The sequence below is a fragment of the Pieris napi genome, chromosome 20 (assembly GCF_905475465.1).
Source record: "Pieris napi chromosome 20, ilPieNapi1.2, whole genome shotgun sequence".
Lineage (NCBI taxonomy): Eukaryota > Metazoa > Arthropoda > Insecta > Lepidoptera > Pieridae > Pieris > Pieris napi.
The window spans coordinates 3,961,265-3,974,734 of record NC_062253.1 but is presented as its reverse complement, the minus strand read 5'-3'; the positions used below and the strand labels follow the sequence as shown (position 1 = coordinate 3,974,734).

Here is a 13,470-nt window from a genome sequence, read left to right as displayed (position 1 = left end):
TGGTTATATACAACGCACTGCAAAACAATTTTTTTTAACAACAATACAACTTCGTTTTTATAGTCATACACATTGAAAAGGCTTCAAAACATTAATTTCATGAAATAAAAATTTATTTAGAAAAAAAAGTGTAAAACAAAAGCACAAGTATAATTACAAAATTTAAATTTCATGTGCAATATTTAGTTTTTTATGAATCATATCTGTTCATATTATGTGATTAGAAGAAATACCCCAATCCTTGATGTTGTACACCAATTGATTTAGAAATTAAGTCATTATTTAAAAATTACATCAATTGGCATGTGTGTAGCATTTTAATGGCACAACTACAACTAGGATTTATCATTTCCAATTTATTCTTTATACCTTAATTTTATTACATACTTTATACGCCTTATACAGCCAAAATATTGATAAATAATATTTCCTGACTGAGCTTAGTATAAAGTACCAATAAAAATCATAAGAAAAACCTGAATATATAATAAATGATGGCATCTTTGGTCTTATTTATAGTCCTCTTGGAAGAGTCATTGCAAATAACTGAATACTAATATAAGAATCAGGATATATACAAATTACAATAAAATAGATTACTTCCAAAAACCAAAACTACCTTTAGTAGCATTTTTAATTTCAAGCTTCATATTGGTAAATTTTATGCAGCCAACAGCTGAGATTTTTGTAGCATATAGCAATATCTATTTTATTTTAATATTCTGTTACTAATACGGGTTGCAGACCAAGAGCTACGTAAAATGTTAGTTTAGCTGAGCTCGCATAGCTGACGCAGTTTTCCATACTTGTGTGCAGACCACAAACTATGCGAACTAAGCTATGTGAGCTAACTAAAATATGCAAAGCTAAGTTAGTTGTGTATGCCGATGCGCAGCTACACGAGCTAAGCTAAGCCCCTCCCACTACCCCGCACACCCTTTGCACATCCTTCACCAGTGCTGTCCAGTGTTCTTTGTTGTACGCACGATCGTTTAGTAGCGATTATGGAGCAATTTATTGAGACTGTTAAACAATCATGGCGAGCAACGTCCGTCTAATTGAAGTACACCACACTGACTGAGCTTTGGCTTAGCTGTTGGTGTGCACGATATTTATTTCTAGCTTAGTTTTCGGTCTGCAACCGGCTTAAACGTAAACCTAAATGTAACCTAAACATAAACCTAGTAACTGTTTCCCTATGATAATTTTGTTTCTAGATACATTTTTATTAATTAAAAATCACATTCAATTACATTTAAATAAAGAATGTAGTATTTGTACCTATGCAATAATTATTAGATAGATTTGAAAAAATTATGGTGCATGTCGTCTAGGGGGATATAAATTTTCTTCGACAACTATGACACCACATAACAGGTCATACCCTGTCCTGTTAAAACGGAATACAAACAAAATAAGACATAGAGGAAATAAGAGAGATATGAGGAAATTTTTTAGGAGTGAGCGTACCAACGCTACAGTAAAAGATACTGGTCGACCAGGATACAACAGGACTGTTTCCTTTGGACGGCCTTCTACAAGGACAACTGCAGAGGCTGTGACCACTCGAAGACCAAGTAAACCTTTGCCAGGTGTCATACCTCCCAAACGTCCAACGCCGCCACTCAGACAGTATGCCTATAATGTAAAAGTTAAGTTATAATTTGTTTTGTATGTTTGTTTACTTAATAAAATAATGGCTTTTATAATGCATTGATAGTACAGAATTTAAATAGTTTATAACAATATACCTCAAAGAAACAAACAATAATCCTGTAAATAATTTCAAGTAATAAAATTTCCGATGTCAGTTCCATGGCATATTTGTAGTCATCATAGTTTTCACTTAATTTGTTTATATCAAATTTTTCTAAATCACTGAAACAAAGAAATAAATTATATCATTTGTATAATTACTTGTACACATTCATATTATAATAGAAGTTGTATTTATTTTTTTATTAAAAATCAATTTATCACAATTGATTATTTGATTTTTGTATTACAAATATTATATAAGGTATCTATTACATAATATGTTACATGGCTAATACATACATGATGTCAAACATATCCACAGCTATGAAGGTAACTATGAGCTTTAAAATAAACAACAGCATGAAATCTATAAATTCAGCTAAGAGCCTCTTATAAAGTGGAGGAATAACATACTCATAGCCACCATGCCTTTGTATAACTGAAAACATACAAACAAAATTTACATCAACACTTAAACTTGTTACACACAAAATTGTTTGTATACATCATGATCATTTAGCTTTATGTAGTATTGGAATTTGTAATCACACCCCTACTTACATAAGTATATGTTAAAAATGATTTTACATCAAAAAATGCACACCTTCAGCAGGACTTAATGTTGGAACAGGAGCTTGGGCGTCAGGGGTAGCCCTCGGAGGAATCGGGACTTGAAATGGAAACTGTTGTCCTTGAAATTGGTAATTATTATTAAGTAAAGGAACATTCGTTTGATTGCTTTGGATGCCTTGTAAACTCATCATATAGTAGGGAAAACATGACGATAAGTTTTGATACATTTGCGCCTGTTGTATCCATAATCTTAATGCCTGAAAATATGCCTCTCGTTCACTTGCAGGCTGATCGCCGCTAGCACCCGTGACACCATCTTGCTCCGTTAAATTCTGTCGTTCTGTTTCAGACATGGATGATACCAGTATGTTTACTTATTTTTATAATGAAGTCGAAATTCAAATTGTGCAAAATACTTGCAAAATATTTTGAAAGATAATAAAACAGCATCCACTTTAAAACACGTCAGATAAATTTTAATGGATATTTGACAATCATGTCAGGCGTCAAAAGTCTATCACTAGATAATCGATGACAGTTCGCCCCTGATAAGCAAGCAAGGTTATAGAATTTCCCGTTTTTGTTGGTAACTTTCCACACATGTTTGATATTTAATTTAGATGTGAAAGCAGGTAAATAAATGAAAAAAAAAGTGCAACTAGCCCGTACAGCGTACTAAATTAAATATTTCTTCTACAATCACTAAAGACTTTTATATAACCTCTGGTTTGAGTCATATGTATTTATCTATATACGTATCAACTGCCAAATGATAATTGTCAAAGTCAGATATATCAGAATTTGGATGCGTGCGCAATATTTTTAATTTTTATCCAAATTCCAAAGCAACTCTCAAGTCTCAAGGCTTAACTCTATTTTTTCATGTCTTGTTGAATGTCGAACGCGGCGAGATAAGAATTTAGAACTTTTCGCGTTCATATTAGTTTGAGTTACATAAAAACAAGAACGTTTGTTTTGTATATGTTAGGTGTTTAAATTAATCCGCTGAAATATTTGTATATGTGCCATATTAAAATGAATTTCGTAGTGGTGTGATTATTTCACGAAGTTCGCCATTGTCGTTCAATTGTGACTAGATTTATTAGTTTTTTATTATAATATACTCAAGTGTTATTTCTTTGTGGTCAACGGATTCATAATTTTGAAAAAATCTACAACAGAACGCACTTTACACATAAATTAATTGGTAAGTTATTTACTCTTTAATTCTGTTTTGTCTGTCATGTTTATTAATAAATTTTAATATTTTCTTCTATCTTCACCGTATGTCATGCCTGCATTCGCCAAATACAAGAAAACCCCACCCTATAAATTTTTAAAATTTTCCATTGTTTTATATTTTTAAATGAAATATTGATATTAAAGATCTTAGAAAGGAACTAACCTCAAAGACTTATTTTATATAATCTATTTTAACAAAAATAAATAAAAGTTTACTTTGACTATTTTTAGGACATTAGAAGAAAATATATAAAAATGTTAAATGGTGCACTTTTTGACATATATTGTTTTATCATTATTATCTTTGTCTATCAGTCAGAGTGCAAAACAGATTGTATTGATAAGGAATTAATGGCTTAGGTAAGTACTTACCTACAAGCTTTTATAAAAATACAATGATAGATACTTTTTATAGTACTTATAGGATTCCAATCTCTGTGCAAATTAATACAAAATTTTTGTGATTGTCTATTATTAATATTTTATTTATTAGAAAATGATAGAACCAAAAACCATATAAATTTTACATCAAAGTTGCTTAAGGCCCTTATTTTCATATTTGCTGATTATATATTTATGTATTTTATTACTTTGCCTATGTACTACTGTTAGCAACACTACTTTCTCTATATGAATAGAAATCTTTTATTGTTTGATCAAAAAAAAGCTTAATTTTACTGATATCTTCCTGTTCAGTTTCTTACCGTATTGGGATGCTTGTCTTTCCATTTAATTGTCTACTGTTTTGCTTTCCTGAGACCAGTACAAATCATTTATTAACTTTGGAATGCATCAAATCCGTATTTAAGCAAATCCTCACAGTGTTCCATTCCTTCTCCAATCTCTTTGTTTGTCCTAGCTTAGTTTGTTATGTACATATAAAATTACAGTTTAAAATGTTTTTATTATCATTTAGAACCTTCAAGCAACTCTAAACTTATAAGTAACAAGGTATTTAGTTTGTGGGCCCTATTTAAGCAAGAACTTCTAGTTTGGCCTATTTCTCGATCTTATCTTTCCAATGTTGGTCCCTAAGAATAAAAGGCTTTGTTTCTTAGGAATTCTTTATCTAAAACTTGTAAGTTACTGTAACCAGGAGCCAACCAATTTACAAATGCTTATAAAATATTAATTTTTACTATATTTTTAATATTTTGAAAGTTAAAGTTAGTTGTTTTAAAATACCTGTCCTGAAAGTTTCTGAGTACATGAGAATAGTTTTGTTCTATGATTTTGCTATACACATTGAGAGCTTATTAATTTTCAGGCAGTTAGAGCTATGGTCAATTAAATTATGAACTATTAAATGAATAGCCAGTGTTGGCGCCGACTATCCTAATTAATATTTACTGCGCACCCAGCCGCGACTGCATAACGCGCCAGTTACTCACTGCCATACAAACCATTCTTTTTGATACCCTAGTTTGTAAACTTAAAATACAAATTTAAAAGTAAATAATGTTTAAATTATTTCATTGTTTCGTAGTTGCCAATGTTATGCAGAACAATCGAATGCTTAACTTGTACTAGTTAATCTGAAATCTATTAAATTGTTTTCAATAGGTTGAATTTAAAACATTTTAATAATATAATATAAACATACAGATGGTAAATGTGACAGTTATTTTTAACTACGTCATCTTGTTCACTAACGTGGATGATAAGTTATATATAACTGTTTTCGTTTTCATATACATGGTTATGTAACTAAAATGCTATTAAAAAAGTTAAATTCCTAATTTACAACGTGTTATCCGTGATCGTTAGTCGTGAACTTCACCTTGAAATACACGTTAGCGTAAATATTTAAATTTAAAGTCATACCACCTGTTTTAATATATAACAGTTTTTTTAGTTATTTCAAGTATCGAGAATTGATAATAATATAATAAAGAAAATATTTTGTCAAGAATGTGAGATACAGTCGGAAAACTCTATTCAGTAAACGAAAAATTATTTAAGATTTAATCGTAAAAATCATTTTACCAACGTAAGTGCGTACGTTGGGATTAGAAACATATTCGAGGTTTCCATCAAATGACGTCAATGAATGGGGAAACGACATAATGTGTTTTAACATAATACAGATGTTTTAATGAAATTTGTTTTAGTGTTAATTTAAAGGTTCCTACAAAAGTTCCATGTAATCAAAGGTTTGCATATTTCGGAAATAATTTTGCGAAAATGCAAACTTTGCAAAAAAAAGCGTACCAATTCTTAAAAGACCAGCAGCGCGCTTGCGAGTCTTCTGGCAGTGCGAGTGTCCATGGGCGGCGGTATCGCTTAACATCAGGTGAGCCTCCTGCCCGTCTGCCTCCTGGAACATAAAAAAAAAAACTAGGTATAATACTGGTGTTATACCTTCCTTCATCGTAGCTAAGTTGCGTTCTTTATATATTTAACTATCTTTATTTAAATTAAAGAATAAACATAATCAAATTGACGATTCTGAGTTCGACTGTAAAGCGGGCCATAGACGGACAGCATGTTGCAGCCAAGACCGACTGCAATATGCGGTTGCCGCACGGCGATCTGCAGTTTCCATACTAAATTCATATCCAAAATACACGGACCGCTCGAGCAGTTCCTGAGCAAACCGCATATTGCGGTCTTGACTGCAACATGCGGTCCGTCTATGGCCCGCTTAAGGGTGACAATTTTGAAATACGAGATTCATACTTAGCTATAAATTTCAATCTAGTTAGTAGTGTGTTAGCGTAGTGTAGTGTGCAATAACCGTTTTGCTTAAAGTAGTCAATCAAATCAAGACAAAAACATATATATATATAAAAGTTATCGTTTCCAAATTAGGAATGAATTTTTTTTCAATGACAATATGCCGCTTCTGTAGCATAGTAGTTAACGCGTATGACGTATAACCTGGAGAACCTGTGTTCTATTCCCGGTGGTAATAGCTTAGTTGTTAGTACAAAATACTGATAACCTACTTACGTATCATTTTAAATTTACGTGAATGACAGCAATATGTTAAAAGTTCCAGGAACATAATTATAATAGTCCAACAGAGCTATAATACCAGAGCCTAATTGCATTTGGAATGCAAAGTATGTCTTCTAAGAAGATAAGTATCGATTGCTGACTCATGACTGGGCAGTTAACTGATCACTGACTCACTATTGCTGGAATAGGTCAAACTTTCATAAATAATTTAGTATCAAACTGTCATGGAAGTTTTTATCATTTTTAAGATCCTGTATTAGTTTAGCATGGCTTGTAAATGCCTGTATTTTTTTGAAGTTATACTTCTTTAGGCGCGTTATGAACAATTTATGAGAATGAAATTTTACGATGCGCGCGCACCGTTACACAAAATTAACAGAATGAAGTTGCCCACGGAAGATGCTACGGCATTGGACATAATTTAAAAACAACATTCGAATAATAATAGAATTTATGTTACACTTAATGTAAGAGAATAATAATAAATATTTATTTATTTAATTTTTCAAATGTAAACTGAACTTTATTGCCTATAATGAATCCTTTTCCAGTCTTTGATTATTTAATTGTAATTAATTATTTGCTTGCAATTAAAAACTATTTTTAATAATGCCAAAGAAGTATAACTTCTTACGCGCGTACATAAGTACACGCACCCTTTTTTTTATTTGAGTTGTCTAGGAGATTGTTAGAAATGTGATGGCTAAAAATTTCTTAAATTATAGTTTTTTATTTTGTGTGAAAAATTTTATAAAACGAAATGCAAATTTCCAAAAGTCTTTCTGAATCCATCATTAGTCGTTGTGTGTTAGGTATTACCAGATTAAGGATTAATAATTTTTACATCACCATTTTTATCCAAATTTTTCTATACTGTTGTACTTATTAACACACAAAAAGTTTTGTAAGATCTCTCTGAGTTCACGTTGTTTATCGATTGGGTCCAATGCAATTAATAGTTCCAAGTTTCGTCTTAGAGTGACAGTGACTCAATAATCGGAAAATACAGCCTTAGAGCTGATTTACACAGGGTCAGTAACTGACTACAAATTCGAGGCAAGTCAGTGCTGACCCGAAAAAAACCCTGTGTAAACTGATTTGAAGTCAGTACAGTGGCTTGAAGTCAGCGCTGACTTGAATATTCGGACACGAATATTTTAAAGTCAGTTGGCGCCCCCCGCCACCCGCGCACCCCCGCGCCAGCCAAATAAACCCCGTGTAAACAGACAAGTCAGTGCGTGGTTAGTCACTGCCGCTGCGTTGTAGAGTGACCACGTTTTTTTCGCTGGCGATAAAAATGAAGCTTAGCGAAGACGAAACCTTAAAATTGGTGCAATATGGCGAAAACGAGTGCCTTTGGGATATTAAATCCCTAAATTACCGCAATAAAGAAATGCGGTCAACAGCGTTGCAAAATATGGCTAAACAAATGCAAATCGAAGGGCTCACTTCTACTGAAGTAAAAAGTAAAATTAGCCATAGGGGCTACATATTATTTAGAGCTCGATAAGATACAAAAATCCACCAGATCTGGCGCTAGTGGGAACGTATATGTCCCAAAAGTCAAGTGGTTTCAAGAACTGGACGGCTTTATAAAAAATGCTATTGTAAATAAATAAATAAATTTTTCAACAAATAATTAAATCGTCGTTTCAGTTGTTTTCGCGAATTCATTTTTCCCACTGACTTCACAAACGTGTGCTCATCGTGAGAAACGCACCACTACTACTTACTTCATGTAAACAGTTAAAGTCAGTCGCGGCGTCGACATTGGCTCTGCGACTGACTTGTCTACTGACCCTGTGTAAATCAGCCATTACTCTCAGATATTTTCTATAAGAATCTACGTATATAAAAATGAATTGCTTTTCGTTTGTCTAATCTAAAACTTGAGAATGGCTGGACCGCTAATTATGAGCTTGAAATATTTGTGGAAGTTGAGGGGTTTTTAACGGTGGAAAGTATAATTGGTAAAGAAAAATACTAAAAACAACAATTGAATTTTCTAAGAAAGATAAATTTAATCTAAATTTTCAGAAATTTGTACTTCTTAGAAATTTCTAAATTTGTTCAGCTCCGATCTCTTTGGTCTGTTAAGATTTGACACAAATATATGTTGGTGAAGTTTACTAGATGACTAGTATTACATAAAAATAAATTTCAATGCGCCAAATAAGTACCAGCTAAGTGTAGGAAGTAGGGTGAGATATCTGTTATGGAACATCGAGAGTGCGTAGGTAAGTGGATGCTTCCGCCCGACTCGGCAATTCTAAATAAACTTCCATTAGCAAACTAGATATTGTTGGTAATCTGAAGGGATTTTGATGAGGACTTCACGAGAAATTAAGTTAGTCGAGTTAAGTTTGACTTGTATTTAGTTTCCCTTTGGTATTCTGTACGTTCATTGGTACTTTGCGTTCATAGTATAAGTAGTAATTTAATGGACAGAGGGTTTTTTTTTAAACGGTTTTATTTAGCTCACCCCGTTTGTTTTTATGTTACTAGCTTACCCGGCAAACGTTGTTTTGCCATGTGTATATTATTACTAGGAAACACTTTTTAATTCAATAAAAATATCTGTCTACTATAATAAAAATAGGGGTTGGTCGTAGAGGGGTGAAAATTAAGGATGTACGTTTTTTTTTTGGATGGACAACCCTTATCACTTAGGGGTTTGAAAGATAGATAGTAGCCGATTCACAGAATTACTGAATATGCATAAAAAATTTCATAAGAGTTAGTCGATCCGTTTCGGACGAGTATGGGAACGAACATTGTGACACGAGAATTTTATATATTAGTTATACCACCACAAGAGCAGTGTTGGCCTAGTGGCTACAGCGTGCTATTCTCATCCATTATGTGGTAGTTTTGAACCCAGGCTGTGCACCTACGGACTTTCTGTCTATGTGCGTTAAATACACTCGCTCGTGCGTGCTGTGAAGGAAAATCATGAGGCCCAAAAAGTGGACGGCTTATGTCGAAGCTCAGAATCAACTACTTGCCTAATTAAAAAAAAACTAATTATAACGAAACAGATACAGAAATTTGAGGCCCAGACCATAAAAAGGTTCTAGCGCCATTGATTTTTTATACTATTATATAGTTTCAAGTGTAAGATACAATAATTCCTGAAGAATGTTAGTATATAAATTTTACAAAATTACAAAAAACGTTACAAAACTAATTTTAAACCTTTGTCAACTTGATTGATATCGTTTTTAAGTGTACTAATACGTTGGTATATTGGTTTAAAAGAATTTCTCGTATAACATTGCTTTCCAGAAATAGGACAGTATAGAATGTTCTATTAATATTTTGAAGGGAGCCCGTGTATCGTGGAATGTGCTTCGTAGTCGAAACGAAACAGATAAGCGTTCGTGTTCTCACGGTGACGTCATTGTGCATGTGCGAATGAGAATTCCTCTTATGATCCTAAGGGAATATTCATAATGAATTCCAGCGGGGACATCTTTACTTAAGTTTAATCTGTATTTTCAGTCGAAACGCTCAGAATTCTATATAGCAATTCCGAGTGCTATTTGGATTATAGAAAACCATGCGTTAGAATCGGAGACAAGTATCAGTACGAACTAAGGGTACGACCCAGAAATGAGACGTAGCCTTAGACAACTCTTAAAAGGCCGGCAACGCACTCGCGAGCCCTCTGGCATTGAGACTGTCCATGGGCGGCGGTTTCACTTACCATCAGGTGAGCCTCCTGCCTGTTTGCCCCTGTTCTATAAAAGAAAACAAACAAAATTCTATGAACCATTTGACAGTTGGAGGTTTTAGGGTAAGATCTAGAAACGAGATCAAATACATTTTTGACGTAAGGGTTACCGCTAACCCCTAAGACCTAGAACTGTCAATTGGTCATATAATTTTGACAGATGGATGAGGTATTTGGCGCTTAAATTTGTATCTATATTTTAGACCAAGACCTGTTTTGTAGTCTGTTGTTTGTATAAAACCTTTAAGCTATCGCCTAAGAATCCGAAGTCTTCTACAATACACACAAATATAAAATGAAAATAGCATTTATTTCGGACATGTACCTTTATCTTGCACATAATGAAAAACAAACTGAAGTCCGATCCTGTAAAGGCCCCCCTCCACACCTTTCCATTCCTTACTCGACCCACTTTTGACCAAAACTTCCCTGCAACCAGTCTCAACCATCAGTCAACCATCCGTAGTCTTCTAATTACGAACCAACGTGATTAATAGTGTCATATCTAAAGTGTTAAAAATAATGTATAAATTAATTTTAGCTTGCTGATTAAAACGAATTTATGAGTAGGCACTGAGTATTGACAGGTGCGTATCGTCCTTGACATCGATAGACAGTTGATACGATTCTGACTTTAAATAATACAGATACAATTATATTTTCATTTTTTATTAGATCGTCTGTTTATTAATTGAATTTTTGATTATTCGTCATTGAAACATAAAACGTTGAATAAATTGCTTTTAGATATAATTGGATTTTCTTTGTTTATTTATTGTCTGTAAATTGAAATTTGTCTTCATAGGCTAGCAACGCACTCGCTTAGTAACAGCCTTCGACCCGTTTGTCCCGTTATTACAAATAGGGCCATAAGCGTAGTATAACTTAGTAAATATTTACTGTGAATACAGCCTTAATTCAAGCGTAGATATGCGTTCCAAGAAATAATTTGCTTCTGATAGCGTAATCTAAAATTGTTTTAAGTAGATAATAATGGGTGTAATAAAAATAATAAACTACAAATGTTGAATAAACAGTTATGAATTGTTATTTACATTTTTTTCTTGTTATTCGGTATCCTAACTACTTTCAGCACCATTGATCGGAAACCCTTCATGAGTTCCCTTCAAGCTCCTCCAGTCTTTTCCAATTTTTTTTCTATGGCTTTCTCCATACGCTTCCTGCTAACATTTTATCTTCTATCCACTTTTTTACACTACGCCCTCTTCTCCTGGTTCCTTTCCATATATATAGTTTAAATCTTTTAAGTCCATCATTTAACTGTTCATCTTGCTATGTGTCCCGCACATTGTCACTCACACTTGACCTTAGTTGGTCCTATATTGCAGACGTAAAATGAAATAGGCAAAATATTATTTTTTGCGATCCTCTTCGTACGTATTTAGTGTAATAGTTTTGTGAGAATATTTAACCTTTTGTTACCATGCAATTTTTAGAATCGACTCTTTCATCCCCAAAAACGTGTTTATATTAGAATGTTACTTTTATTTGAAAACACATACTTAACTCCAACAGTATTACAACATACATTTAAATGCATATTTTCATGTTTTTACCATATAATCCGGTGTTTAAGATTTAGGCCCATAGTGTATTTCAAGCCAATCCTTAGAAGACCCTTTAATATGATTTAGTTAAAGTAAGGATATCTAGACTGAATCTTCATTAAAGCTAAACACTTAACCAAAACTCATCTTTCGTCTCTTTCTGTTAAATTTTGTTATCGCTTCGATGAAATGAGACAAAACATTAATGCAATATAACTGATATTTCTGTATATAACCTTTATTTTATTTGAATTTTTATTATTTTCTACAAATGTAGAAAATAATAAAAATTCAATATTGTTATCTAAAAGAACTCCTTACGTAAGGTGATTCTTATATTACCTGTCAGGAGTTCAATAAACCTAATCCAACGATGTCCGATGGGAATTGACATTCAACCGAAGTGCTCTCAAGGAGGCTTTAATGTTAAGTTGGAGGTTACGTTTTATTATATGAAGGTAATAAGTTTAGGTATTAATATAATATATATATATTTTTAAACGGTATTTTCTGTGAGATAAATTTCTGAGTCAGCTTTTTTGTAAACTTTTTTTGTGCACTTTAACAATTGCCTTTGAAAGCAAACTGTTTCGCAGCTGATTTTCATCATCGGACGTTAAGGCAGAATTCGAAATACCACCGTATCACCTCGACGTCTCCCGTTCCACAACGGAGCGTTTTTAAAGGCAGTTTTTTCGCGCACCACCGCTATGTGCATCCAGCTGCCCACTAAAGTATTACCGAACCAATTCAACTTAGCGTCTCGCACTTGCGAGCTTTCTGGCAATGTAAGTGTCCATGGGCGGCGATATCACTTTACATCAGATGAGCCTCCTGCTCGTTTGCCCCCTTGCTTGTGTGGTACCTAGCCACAAAGTTGCTCAAAATACGATAATAATACAGTACATAATAAATACCTTTGGGGAGATGGGTTTACATTAAATTTAACGATTTGAATAATTTAGAATTCCAATACTCGTTTCGTCCTATAACCACCGAAATTCTCGGATTTTCCATCTATGAATCATTTTATGGACTTGGACAAAAAAAGTTATATCGTGTTGACAGCCCGAAGCTTTTTTATTATTCATTTACACCCTTAATTAGGGCTGTCTACGTGCGTTATCTTCTTTATTTATATAATTCTACTATACGTATGTCACTGAACTTTTAAACGGCTAGACCGATTAAAATGATTTTTTTGTAAGCGTTTTGGGTGGCGCCCTGGATGGCTTAGATTCACAAATCAGCCCTGCAGATGGCGCTGCATTCAGTATCTAGGTTATTTATAAATTATACATTAAATATTCATATTATGTAGGATTACGAAATAAATATAGATCACAAATGATGTTTTGGTTATATGTAATATTTATTTTACCGGTCAAGTGGCCACCCTAACTTAACAATGGGTTATACGTACACGCACGGGCCCTCGGACCCCTCAGGATACGTGACGGGAGTGGAGTTGATTGGTGAAAACGAAATACAGATGATAAAATTTTAGCACGTTATAAAACGTATGTTTCGATATTCGAATAAGCTTTGAAAGCGTGATGTGATTTATATTAAAGCAAAAACTTAAACGCATGGAAATGCTTAGAAAATACATTTTCAAGTCCAATATTTTCTATT

At 33.2% G+C, this 13,470-nt stretch overlaps 2 protein-coding genes across 2 annotated transcripts in view; one reads left to right on the top strand and one right to left on the bottom strand.

Moving 5' to 3' along the window:
- Positions 1–470: 470 nt before the first annotated feature.
- On the bottom strand, positions 471–2,822 carry LOC125059972 (protein FAM8A1). The gene is made up of 4 exons (XM_047664699.1): positions 2,363–2,822; positions 2,059–2,197; positions 1,752–1,878; positions 471–1,638 (listed from the first exon to the last, which is right to left on the bottom strand). The coding sequence occupies exons 1-4, from the start codon at positions 2,682–2,684 to the stop codon at positions 1,315–1,317; spliced, it is 912 nt and encodes a 303-aa protein (XP_047520655.1). The 5' UTR covers positions 2,685–2,822; the 3' UTR covers positions 471–1,314.
- Positions 2,823–3,125: 303 nt separating this feature from the next.
- LOC125059958 (beta-arrestin-1) overlaps positions 3,126–13,470 on the top strand; it is a 90,521-nt gene continuing 80,176 nt past the window's right edge. Inside the window, exon 1 of the mRNA XM_047664676.1 lies at positions 3,126–3,538. The gene's annotated coding sequence lies outside the window, so the exon portion shown is untranslated. The remainder of the gene's footprint in view (positions 3,539–13,470) is intronic.

Excerpts from the sequence above, each read along its gene's own strand:
- LOC125059972 (XM_047664699.1), bottom strand. The coding sequence starts at position 2,684 with ATGTCTGAAACAGAACGACAGAATTTAACGGAGCAAGATGGTGTCACG. Across the intron at positions 2,198-2,362 it reads AACATTAAGTCCTGCTGAAG|TTATACAAAGGCATGGTGGC; the intron begins GTGTGCATTTTT and ends GTATGTTTTCAG. Across the intron at positions 1,879-2,058 it reads GTGGATATGTTTGACATCAT|TGATTTAGAAAAATTTGATA; the intron begins GTATGTATTAGC and ends TCTTTGTTTCAG.